Source organism: Pelodiscus sinensis, chromosome 25, assembly GCF_052426305.1.
Source record: "Pelodiscus sinensis isolate ZL-2025 chromosome 25, ASM5242630v1, whole genome shotgun sequence".
NCBI lineage: Eukaryota > Metazoa > Chordata > Testudines > Trionychidae > Pelodiscus > Pelodiscus sinensis.
Genome location: NC_143076.1, coordinates 11,353,538 through 11,366,710, shown reverse-complemented (window position 1 = coordinate 11,366,710; position 13,173 = coordinate 11,353,538). Strand labels below are relative to the sequence as shown.

The 13,173-nt window shown below is 43.4% G+C and overlaps 1 protein-coding gene across 4 annotated transcripts in view; it reads right to left on the bottom strand.

The window, feature by feature from the left end:
• Positions 1–769: 769 nt before the first annotated feature.
• The window catches only part of ETS1 (ETS proto-oncogene 1, transcription factor), a 132,970-nt gene continuing 120,566 nt past the window's right edge, over positions 770–13,173 (bottom strand). For all 4 annotated transcript variants that reach the window (XM_006111157.5, XM_089773345.1, XM_006111158.5 and 1 more), the window contains 2 exons: positions 9,133–9,251; positions 770–7,879 (listed from right to left, as the gene is read on the bottom strand). In XM_006111157.5, the coding sequence (XP_006111219.1) occupies positions 7,664–7,879; positions 9,133–9,251 (335 nt within the window). In that variant the 3' untranslated portion in view covers positions 770–7,663. The remainder of the gene's footprint in view (positions 7,880–9,132; positions 9,252–13,173) is intronic.

Sequence of the window (13,173 nt, the reverse complement as noted above, 5' to 3'; positions counted from 1 at the left end):
TCCACACTACCAAGCCCATTATTTCGAAATAACGGGCAGGTTATTTTAAAATCTATACTCCTGCTTTCCTCAGGGACTAACACTTATTTGGTAAAAGTTATTCTGAAATAGCATTAGTGTGGACACTTTACTTTGGGGGGGGGGGGGTAGTTATTTTCAAAATAGCAGCAGCAATTAAAAATAATTACTCCCCAGTGCTTCTTGGGGCTCTAAGTCGGGGAAGCAAGTCCACAATAACAGAGCCTGCCTCCGACTAATATTGAGGCTCCTCCGTAGTGGTGACACACTATTTTGATTTTGTTATTTTGGGAGTTATTTCAAATTTACTTATTTCAAAATAATTTTCTATTGTAGATACGCCCATAGGCCATGTCTTTGATGTGGTCTTGGAATAATGTCAGCATTGTCAAGTCTCACAATTTCATTGTGAAATTCGATACTTTTGTTAAAATCCCAGTTTCTGGAAACCTGTGATTACATGAAAATTTCAGTTTGCATTTAATGGAAGAAAAATAGGTTTCAAAGCCTTGCAGTTGCAGGGGAAAAACTTGGAAACATAGCTGCTAAAGGCTTGGAAACAAGCAGCAAGTAAAAAGAACGCCATATTTGTTTACAGAATCTCCTTATTTTTATGTTAATCTCACAATGCTTCTGGAGTCAGAATCATGCTTTTTTTACCTGTTGGGACTAGCAATGCTACTAAATACTCAATCTAACTCTTTGCAGCAGAATGAGGGATTGGAGGAGAAATAATCATACTGACACCAAATCTTTATGATTTTTTTTAATTTCACATGGTTTAAAATACAATATGAAATAAGGCTACAGTATATAAAAAAACTCTCCAGCAAAATGATGTGCCAGCATCAGCAATTAAAACAAACCCAACCCCCTCCTTTAAGAATCCAAGGTAGGAGAGGCGATATTTGTATTCTTAAAAAAAAAACCCCACACACAGACACACACACATCGCTACATCTCTAAGCTACCTCAGTTCGTTTTTTTTTTTTTTTAAAAAGCACCTGCTTTTTCCTCTTTTTTTTAATCTTGCTTTTAAAATTTTTTTCACTTTTAAAAATATAAATTATATGAAAATACAAGTTGGAAAATAGTTGAACAGCACAATATAACAATCTCTTTTTTCTCTTCTATGTTTATCAGCTTAAAAAAATCCCATGTGTAAAAACAAAACAAAAAAAAGACAAGTTCTTTTACTGAGGCAGTTAATTCCTGGAGATATTCCATTATAACACATATGTATACATATATTTATCACATATTCAAAACTCTTTGGAATGTAGACAACAGCTCGACTGATGTTCAATAGACCCCATCAGAGAGACGCATGCCAAGGAAAGCACATTTGCAGTGTTTAAAATGAAAAGAAACTCAACAAGCTCTAAGAACCCCATCGAGGTCACCTCCCAAACAGCAATGCTCAAAAAGTGCAAGGTTTTGGATATATCCTAAAATTTAGACACTTATAACTTTTTTTTTTTGTCCTAACAGTGGGCTGGAAATCTCCTGAGAGATTCATTTCAGGCTAGTGATGAATCGGCTGTCAGGGTCCTCAAGAAGTCATCTAGGCCAGCAAACTGTGCTGAGGCAGGGCTAAATAAACCTAAATCATCCCTGAAGATTTCCAATGATGTAGATTCCATAATCTCTCCTGGAAGCTTAATTACCCTTACAATTAGAAAGATTTCTTAATATCTAACCTAAATCTTCCTTGCTGCAGATTACACCCATTATTACTTGTCCTTTCTCCTGGGAACATGGAGAACAATTGACCACCATCCTCTTTCTAACATCCTTAGCATACAGGATTTGCAGACTGTTAATCCACTTTCTTTTCTCAAAACTATGATACAATTTGGTTCTTGTCCTGTTCAGACATATCTCACAAGTGGACTCTCACAGAATGATAATACTCTTTTTGGGCAGAACCTGGAAGGGTAATAGAATGTAAAAAGCCTGACTCATACATATGCACATTTGTGTATGTGATTTTAATACACTCAAATGCATAGGTGATTATCTGTGTATCACCGTTGGTATATTATAATCATCTCTATGTACACAGCAAGAGATGTGCAAACGCTGTAATGAAAAAAAGTCTGTAAATATTTGTTCCTTTTTTTAAAATGAATTAGCTTTGATTGAGGTCACTTTTCATGATCTTTCAAGTGCACAGTTTAACTGGAAGGAAGCCAGTTTTGAACAAATGTTGCAGAATATTCCTAGCAAGCAAACCTAGAATTCCCAATTACAAGTATTCAACAATACAAAGAACCCTGCCTCAGCACAGAGGGGAGGGACTAACTGAGCTCACCAGTCCTACATTTCTAAGCGTGTAAGAATTACACACACACAATTAGGCTCTTCCAGTTGGAAAAAAAGGGGCCATATCATGTGCCTGAGCACCTGTCACATGTTGGATATTAAATTCTCACAATGAATTACGAGCTCATGAATTAGTCAGAAAAAAAAATTGAATCAGGTAGCAGATTTGAGAGCTTCCAGAACAAAAGAGAAAAATAATTGACTTAAATCTGGTTTTAATATTTGCCCACAGTGCAAAATTGACCCCAATCCAGGGGGGCCAGCACAAGAGACACCACTTAACCCATCAAACTAGGACTTGCGCCGGATCTTTGCACAGAGGTGGATTGCAACCCCACTGCATGCTCTCTTTCACACACACTGTATCGATATTGCGTGTATAGAGGTTAACCAAAGTTTTTCACACCTCATAAAAGATGCAGTTGGAGGTTTAGGTGCAGGTACATATTTGGCCTTAACTTTAGCTCATCTGGGTCACACATCCCTGTTCAAGAGTCAACGTGCATTTAAAAAAAAATCTGCAAATTTCCAGTGTATAAACAGCACACCGTGCTTTCTGTGACAGACTCTAGCCTAGAAGGGAGGGGGAAAGAGCAAAGTGTGGGTTAAGTCACTGCACGTCGCCAAGACGATTCTGTCTGCCCCTTGTTGCATTTACACGCAGCCTGCAATTTGGAAGGTGAATGGGGGTGAGTAAACTTGGCACAGCGTTGGAAGAGACATGTTGGAAAAGATGGAGCCATCCCTTTTGCAGCTCTTATAGGCCACTTTGAGAATGTTATGGAAACAGATTGTCTTGAGCAGAAGCAGCTTAAAACAGAAAATCTGCCCATGGTCAACTCTAGCAGAATGAATATCTTCTCAATCCGGCAGAAATCCTGAGGACCAACCCCTGCCCCCAAGTACCAACTCATAGTAAAGAATTATTACTGATTGACTTTCTGCTTGAACTGAACTAGAGGGCCCTGCACTGTGACCAAACCAGGGGACAGACATTTGTTGGGAGGATTAGAAGGTAGAAAGAGGAATGGGATGGTAGGACATCTGCCCCGTTCCCACAAATCAGACATCAGGAATGGTAAGAAAAATAAACCTGTAGGGGAACACTTTAGCCTCCCTGGACATTCAGTAATGGATTTGAAAGTAGCCTTCCTACAAAAGAACTTCAGAACCTGATTACAAAGGGAGACAGCTAAACTGGAGTTCATTTGCAAATTCAATACAATCAACTGGTTAATGCATTACTAAGGCAATTTCCCCTCATTCGATATTCACATCTCCCCATCAAATGCTGTGAATGAGCCACATTCACCCTGACCTGAATAGCGTCATTAATGCAAGCAACATCTTTCTCTTGCTGTTCTTATATATAGCCCTGCCTCTGTAACTTCCACTCCAATTCATCTGATGAGGTGGGGTTTGCTTATGTCCTAATAAATCTGTTAGTCTCTAAGGTGCCACAGGACTCCTCATTGTTTTTACCCCTTACAGGGGTGGTCCTGTAAAATAAGAGATTTAAGGTCCAGCCATGAACTGCCCAAAACTGACGCTGTAAGATGTGAACCTAAGGGCACGTTGCATGGAACACATAGAATGCTAACAACCCAGCAGAATTGTGTTACCAGTTGAGAATTAAACCTCTTTAGCTAACGAGTCACCAGCTACTATCCTAGTTTTATTTGGGACAAGTGTATTTCACTGGAATCACTTCTGGTTCAGGTGGTTCTCTGCCTCCCTGGAAAACAGAGTCCAAAATCTTCTTCCTTGCCTATCTTCTCTGAAACCCAAATTAACTCTACCCTCAGCTACTACCACCTTCAATGCTCAAAAACTCCACTGAGATGCCAACAGCCTACCACAACTGCCAGTCCCTCTCTGCTAAGGGCTAAAGGCATTTATGCTCAGGATGCTACATGAGAACATCTCTTTCAGAAGGCAGACAATCCTTTCTTCATTTAATGTAGACTCCTTTTACCTTCCTTTCATTATCCTTTCCTTCCTCTCCTTCATTCCAACCCATCTTTCTGCATGTCAGGTGGGAATCATGATTTAGAGCTTGTCTCCACTTACTAGGTGTTTGACACTGTAGAGATCGATCTCCCAGGGTTTGATTTAGTGGGTCTAGTAAGGGCCCACTAAATCAACCGCTGAAGGTGCCCCCCGTTAACTCTGGTATTCCACCAGGTCACAAGGAGTAAGGGAAGTCGATGGGAGAGTTTCTCCTGTTGAGGTCCCACCGTAGAGATTCTGCCGTAAGTCAGGATAAGTACATCGACTCCAGCTACACTACTCACGTTGCTAGAATTGTGTACCTTAGTTCAACGTTGTCCCCTAAGGTAGACCTGTTCTTAGCGCCAGCAATATGCTCTGACACCTGTACTTCCCTTGTCCCATAGCCACCATCTGCCTTCAACATTCTTGGTTTAAGCACCTTCCTAATCAGCTTGCTACATTTCTCCATGTGTTCAGCTTTACCGCCCACCCACCTGCTGAGCCAGGCAAAGCTCTCTGGGCATGCTGGGCCTGACTGAGTTGCAATAAAAAAAACATGCTTAAAAACAAATGCCCTGATATTCACAGGTGCTGAATACATGCCATTCTTGTAAAATCCAATCAGAGCTTATCAAGGTGACTTCTTTCCAATTGAACTCAACTGAGAGCCTCCCATTGCTTCCTGTTTGACACTTCCCTCCTATCCCACAGTGCTCTTGCTACATGAAGATGGGAAAACAGGAAGCAAACTGGATGTTCAGACTAAATACAAGAGCATTTTTAGCAAATTTATTCAGAACCCAGTTCAGCAGCCCTGATTCATTGACACTCTTCTATTTCCCCTGCATTGATCTACAAAGTCTCTCCACCCTCCCACTCCCTGTATTGATTCACCACACAGCTTCCGAAATTAGTTCAACCATTAAAGAGAACATAAGCAGTTGAAAGCTTTAATACTGTCTTTGCATAAGAAAAGATATTTAAAGTAGATTCTACCAGGATCAACCCTTGTGGCTCTGGTTTTAGGATCTGGGTCTCAACATTTAAAACTCAGGGCCTGAGTCTCCCTTTTACTTTGGGTCTGATCCAGAAGTAAAGCTAATGAGGAGTTAGCCACTGACTTCAATAGGCTGAAATCTCACTCCTGGTGTACACTGACAGTGCACAGAAATGATTCCTTTGAAGTCAATGGTGTTATAAAGGGAAAGGGACAGGAGTATCAGGCCATAAAAGTATGACTACACAGCAAAAAAAAATGACACTAGGTAATGAGTCACAAGAGTCCAAGTCAGCTGACTCAGGCTCATGGGGCTCATGCAGCAGGGCTAAAAATAACAGAGTAGATGTTAAGGCATGGGCTGGCACCTGGCAAGATCTGAAATCTGGCTCCAGCTTCCATCTGAATGTCTACACTGCTATTTTTAACCCCACAGCATGAGCCTGAATTAATTGATCCAGGCTCTGAGAACTACTTCCACAGGGAAGGGGCAGTGTAGAGATACCCTCCATGTCTAAAACCTTGTCTATACTTATGGGAAGATCGATGCTCTGGAGATCAATCTTCTGGGGTTCAATTTAGCAGGTCTAGTAAGGACCTGCTAAATCGAATGCTGATGGCATCCCCATCAATCCCAGTACTCCACGAGGTCATAAGGTGCTCCATTGACCTCCTGCAGTGGAGATGCTGGAAAAATTTGATTTAAGGTATGTCAACTCCAGCTACACAATTCTGGTAGCTGGAGTTGTGAATCTTAAATTGAATTTATCGTGTAGTGTAGACCTGGCCTGCTGCATCTACACGCTCCAGACTCAAAGAGATCAATCCTATAAGATGATGGCCAATGCTAGCCTGATCCAGCAAAGCTGTTAAGCACCTGCTTAACATCAAGCATATGAATGATCCCCCTCACTTCAGTGGGGCTATTAATATGTTTAAGCATATGCTTATGAGTTTCTCTGGATTGGGCTTGCATGCTCGGTTGCCCAACTGGGGAGTCAGGGACCCATTTGTAACTCTGAGTTTCCATTTTACAAGTGCCTAGAATGGCAAACTAAAGGCAAGCATGGGTCAAAAATGGAGGGAAAAATCATCAAAAGTTTCCTCATTGTCCTAAGTTTTCTCACTTTTCATTGTTCGAAGTGTTTCATGATTTTTTCCCTAATACACTTTTCCATTTTCCAAACTGATTTTTGGGTCAGTTTAGTCACATGGTAGGATATTTTAAAAAACCCCAAACCCTAGCAGTTATTTCAAAGCGTTAAAAAACATTCCTTTAGAAAATAACCAGATACTGATTCTGACAATGATAAGTGCAAATTTCAGCAACACACTTTTTTTGAACATATGGCTGTCTTAAAAGAATGGTTTGGGACAAAAAAAGGTTTTCTTTGAAAAATTTCATCCAGCGTTAGCAACAAACAATAGAGCAAAGTGCATGGGATTCAATGCAAGTGCAGAGCATCAACCCAGAATTTTGGTGGCCAGTCTGGCACTCATTTTCCTTCACATAAGATTCAGAGATCATAAGTCAGAGCGCTACACTTCTCCAGTGGGGTCTACATAAACTTTTTTTTTCTTCACTGTGATAAAGCTCTCTGCTGGCAAAACAGAAACATACACACACAATATTGCAAGACTGAGACCATCTTAGAGCTTAAGACTATTTAAAAAAATACTGGCACAAAATTTAATAAAATAAAATTTTAACAAATAATAATAAAAAAAATCTTGGTCCCTCCTAAAAAAAATCTGCCCTTTGTGTAACAGAAAATAACCAACAAAAAGGCAAAGTAACAAGAACTATTCTTCTTTTTTTTCCTATGTCGCCCCCTCCCTCAAAACAGGAAGTTCTGCCCACCCCTGTTCCTCCCATCGATAAAAAAAAAAATCAACCACATAATCCTTAGGAGTCTTGTCACTTCCTGAATTGTCAGTTTGTTGCACCAATAACATAGTAATCAAGGGGATCTTTTAGCTAATAATGTTTCCAGATGGTGTCAGATGGGGAGGGCTTATTTTGATTTTTTTTTTAAGTGAACTGTATTTCTCTGGATTTCTGAATACCCAGAAATTCATGCACACCCCCCCAAAAAAAAACTTCTCTGAGAACTTTCAGATAAACAGTTCTATTTTTCTTCTCCCAATCAAACATTGTCAGATTCAACCTTGACTCTGCCCACCCTCCTCTCCCCATCCAAAATGTCAAATTTGAGTTGCTCTTGAAAAAATATAGATAAGATATGTAACAGTAAAAAAACCCATTTAAGGTCCCATCAAATCTCCAGACCGACATGACATAACCTTCCACACAGTCTGGCTTGGTCGAATTCACTCATCAGCATCAGGTTTGACGTCCAACATGGCGTGGAGTTCCTCGGGCGTGTAGCCCAGAAGGCTCTGCAAGTCACAGACGAAACGGTACACGTAGCGCTTGCCAGCTGTCTTATGGATGATGTTCTTGTCGTAATAGTAGCGGAGGCCACGGCTCAGCTTCTCGTAGTTCATCTTGGGTTTGTTTTTCCTCTTGCCCCATCGCCTGGCAACCTGGGAGAGGAGGAAAACAAAGACGAAGGGGTCAGAGATTAAGTGTACATATGACAATACGTATCTTCCTCCAGGCATGGCTGAGTAATAAGGGACTGGTAGCTCCTTCTGCTGGGTGGGCTAATGGCCCTAATTTTTTTCTTCCTCCTCCATGAATTCAAGGAGGATTGGACCATCAATCCTACTTATTGGGCAGGAAGAGTGTCCCTAGCCTCTTTGCCAGAGGATGAAAATGGGTGACAGGAGAGGGATCACTTGAGGATTCCCTGTTCTGTTCACCCCCTCCGGGTCATCTGGCATTGGCTACCACTGTCCTAGGTTACTAGGCTAGATGGACCTTTGGTCTGATCCAGTATGGCCGTTCTTATGAGGAATGGGCTCTGAGAGGAGTTGAATGCCAGAGTTTTCAGCGGGCCAGCAGATCAAACCCCTGATGGGCTGTAGAAACAGCACCCATTGGATCATGAAGTAGAATCAGATGAAGACAGGCAATGGGACCTGACCCATCCATTGAAGTCAATGTAAAGCTCCACCTCTCATCTCTCATAACATACTTCTATGGTAAGCTCTTTGGGGCCCTGGCTGTCTTTTCGAGTAGACAGCACCTAGCATGCTTGGGGCTTACTCTGTGGTTGGTGGCCTCTAAAGCTATACAAATAACACAGAGGCAAAGTAGTTTCAGATAAAACTGAAAGCCATTTTTTCCCCAAAACGTTTGGCAAATTAAAAAAAAAAAATTGTTCCGGGTAAAAGTAAGCTTTGGCTTGACAATTTGTCAAGGTTTTGTTTCAGTTTCAAGCATGTAAACATTTGTATTAGTTTTTAAACACACTGAAAATAAATGTTGAATTACGGGATGGAATTGCTTCATTTTTCTTGACAGAATCCTCCCCCCACTTCTGACAAAAATGATTTGGCAAAAATGACACAAAATCGTGACACATTTTACTGTTGCCAAATCTGCATTTTTCACCCAGAACAAAACAACTTTGGTATGAAATATTTCACCTAGCTTCTACTGCAACACAATTCATCATTACTCATTAATGATCAGATTTTAATGGGAACTCTCTAAACCATTGATTTTTCCAGAAAATATTGAGGGATCAACATCCCACAACCTTACGTCCCCCTGCCCAGAATCATACTGACATGACGTATAGCATCTCAGTCATGAAGCAAGAGGACTGAGGTTATGCTCCTAAGCATTTTCCATGGTCTCTGAGTCTCTGCTCAACTATGGAGTCCCATACCTCGTCTGGGTCTGAGAGCTTGAATTCCCAGCCATCACCCGTCCAGCTGATGAAGGATTGGCAGGACTTGTCGGTGAGCAGCTCCAGCAGGAACTGCCACAGCTGAATGGGTCCACTGCCTAGGAATGGGAAGAAGCCACAAGCTGTTAAAGCCCGGTGAGCCAGGACTGAAATGGATGCAGATTTCTTTCCACCCCAAACTCCTGCATGGGAAGACACAGACAAGCAAATGGATACGAAACACTCTGGCTGCTTGTCAGTACAGAAAGTACTCAGAGCTGAGACTCTGGTCCTGTTACATGCCCCACCACTGAGGAATTGACTTCACCTACTCTGAGATCAAGGCTCTGGAGATCGATCTTTCAGGGTTCAATTTAGCGGGTCTAGTAAGGACCCACTAAATCAAATGCTGATGGTGTCCCCATCAACTCCTGGACTTCACCAGGACACAATGTATAAGGGAAGTTAACGGGAGAGTTTCTCATGTTGACCTCCCACAGTGGGGATGGAGACAGAAATTTGACCTAAGGTATGTCAGCTCCAGCTACACTATTCTCATAGCTGGAGTTGCGTATCTTAGGTTGACTTTCTCCAGCACTGTAGACCTGGCCACACTCAGATGCCTTCAGTTCCCTTTCTTAACTCCATGGACGCCCTTGAAGACTCCCTCCTTGTCTCTGTCTTCTTAGACTGCTGGTTCCTTGGGGCAAAGCCTTTGAATTCCTCTGTGTTTGTACATTGTGCCTAGCACAGTGGGAGCCGATGGAGTGGGACGTGGATATCAATTATTATTCATATGAATAGGTAGCATCCCCTTTGCCACATCTCAGGGCCCTGCACTAGCAGTCTGAGTGAAGAGCTGAGCAACTGGCAGTTTGAGAGTTAACGCCTACAGGTAAAGCTACTTCCTACTGCAGTCCAAGTGGAACGCTCCACCACTGGAATGTTTCACCTCACTGGAAGTTACATAAAGAGGACTATTTCTTGGCATTAAAATAGGGAGGATTTTTTCTTCTGCCACTGAATCACCGTCTTCTCCTACATGCCAAAAACCTCCCAGCTGCTGCTTGAACTCCTACACTATCACGCACCGCCTCCTGACCTTTTCATTCTGCTCCATGGCTGTGCACTGAGATGTGATAAAGGGGACACAGGTATGAAAATTATTTGGCCTCTCTCCAGGACATGTTGCTGCAGGAACCACCTACCTAAACTCGCAGAGAGCAAAAGATCAGTGAGGCAACTTAGTGCAGCCAGGTCGGCTAGGGCTACAAGGAACGGGGCTGGTTGGTCAGTGGGTACTGGAGAAGTAGGAAGGCCATTCTGACGAGTGCTAAAACAACAGAACTGAGGGTCGTCAGAGGGCAGTCTCACAGGTTAGCCTCTTGAATAATTCCCAAGACTTAGAACTAGATTCTTTGCAAGATTGGAGCGTGCAAGCCGATGTTAAGGTCTTCTGTGCGAAAGGTGGCTGTATTTTCTTCAGCAGCATCCTATCACATTGAACAGGGAATCCCACCCAGCCATGACATCCTGAAATCAGCTGGGATTGAATCCCTTTTGTACACTGTGCAGATCCGAGTCAGCCGAAGAGGAGAGCATGCAAAGTCCAGCCAACCCCTACCCAACCACAAGCAAGTTCCCCATTTGATTGTTCTCATGATGCATTACCATGGACATGGAGGTGTGAAGCCTCCCTTGTTATATACCCTTGAATCATACAAAGCTATTTGCTTTGCTGCTCCATTGTCTAAGTACCGTACGGATGCTCATTTTGGCCATCAGCTATTTGTCAAGCTTGTCGAGAAATGCCTTAGAAATGGCAACGCATGATGTCAAAAACATCCCAGTGATTATCAGGTTAACTTTCATCCCCTCTGACACAATGTGCCGTCCACCTGCCTGCAGCGGGCAAGTAGGCGGTTTTAAATCAGAACTGCCTCCTGCTGACAAACTTTTTCCGTCTGTGTCGGGGATAACAATTCTGGGAGGAGAGCATAACTCATCTGATCAGCAGAAAACTCCCACTCCTGAAACAAGATGCTTATCTACAACAGTCAAATCCCCCCGGATCCCAAATTCTCCCTCCTCCCAGAATTGATTTGCTGTAGGAGCCTTAGGTGTACTTGGTTGAGACTGGACATTTAATTTAAAGGCACAGTACTCCTTGTCTATTTGCATTGTATCTTGCCACGCTACAGGGCATCTGATTCCTACATGCGTAAGCACGGCAGATGCGAAGAAGTACGTGGCATGCTGCCCTGAGAGATTATGCCTTTACACACTTTCCTATCAGGCTTTCACTGGCTCAGAGTCACATGCTGAGTGACTCCTAAATACTGATATCTTCTTTTCTCTCATGTACCAGCAAAAGCCAAAATGGGAGCCCTCAAGCCAAAACCTGTCGGATTAGCACCTTTCATGAGGGACCACACCTAGAACACGGTGTTGCTTTGGGCCACATATTTCCAGCAAGACACTGACACAACTCAGAAGAGTTCAGAAAAGGGCAGTGGAAATGATCCAGGGCTTAGAGGGAATGAGTTGCAAGGAAAGAATTAAACATGTAAAGCGGGTTAGGCAACAATGAAGGTGGGGGAAAGGAGAACCGACTAATAATGGTGATGGGTGAAAGCCCGAAGACGGCAGAAGGAACAACAGGACAAAATCACTCGATGACAATTCATGCTGCATGTCAAGATAAAATTCCTGCTGTTGGGAATCAGAGGATGGGAGATAATCTCTCCAGGATGGTGACGGATGTCTTATTGCTTTTAGATTCATAGATTCCAAGGCCAGAAGAGACCATTCACCCTGGTGGGCTACCAGATTCTTTGTTTAGCTGAACATCCACAGGTATGGCCACTCACAGCTCCCATTGGCCGTGGTTTGCTGTTCCCTACCAATGAGAGCGGCGGGAAGCAGCATAGGCTGGGCCACTACTTCCTGCAGCTCCCATTGGCTGGAAATTGTGAACGACAGCCAATGGGCGCTGCAAGCCACTGTATCTGTGAACGTTCAGGTAAACTAAAATGTCTGGTGGCCCACCAGGGGCTAACCCCAGCAAACTGCCTCTGATCTGTGGGCCACTTTTTGCCCACCATGATCTAGTCTGATATCCTGCATAGAACAGGACAGAGAATTTCCCCAAATAATTTTAAAATCCTGAATGATGGAGACATTTAAAACTACTGGAAACTCAGCAAACTGCTAGTAGACTGGGAACAATCCTGCCTGGGGAAGGGGCAGATTAAATGGAGCCTCATGTGTCTGTTCTGGCTGTAGAACAGGGGTGAGGTGGCTGCTGACCCACAGGGGAAAAAACCCAATGCCTCTCGCCTCGGGGGATGGATCCAGCCACGCCAGGGGCCAGATCTGCCCCCTGGGCCTCAGGTTCCCCACCCCTGCTGGAAAGCCACATAGCAAATGAGAGAACTCAAGTGCCAACCTGACTGGGAACTCAAGCGCCAACCTGACCTGGCTTGCTATCTTAGCACCTTTGCAGGAACCTTGTGAATCCGCGCCTGGGCTCAAAGACTCACTACTGTGGGGTTAGTTTGGGAGGGTATGTCTACACTACCCTCCTAGTTCGAACTAGGAGGGTAATGTAGGCATACCGCACTTGCAAATGAAGCCCGGGATTTGAATTTCCTGGGCTTCATTTGCATAAGCGGGGAGCCGCCATTTTTAAAACCCCGCTGGTTCGAACCCCGTGCAGCGCGGCTACACGGGGCTCGAACTAGGTAGTTCGGAATAGGAGGTGTACCGGTAGTTCGGACTAGGAATCCTATTCCGAACTACCTAGTTCGAGCCCCGTGTAGCCGCGCTGCACGGGGTTCGAACCAGCGGGGTTTTAAAAATGGCGGCTCCCCGCTTATGCAAATGAAGCCCGGGAAATTCAAATCCCGGGCTTCATTTGCAAGTGCGGTATGCCTACATTACCCTCCTAGTTCGAACTAGCGGGGTAGTGTAGACATACCCTTAGTTTGCTTGCAGCATAGATGTCCCTTGAGAGATTCCTGAAGATCTGCTGCTTCTCCT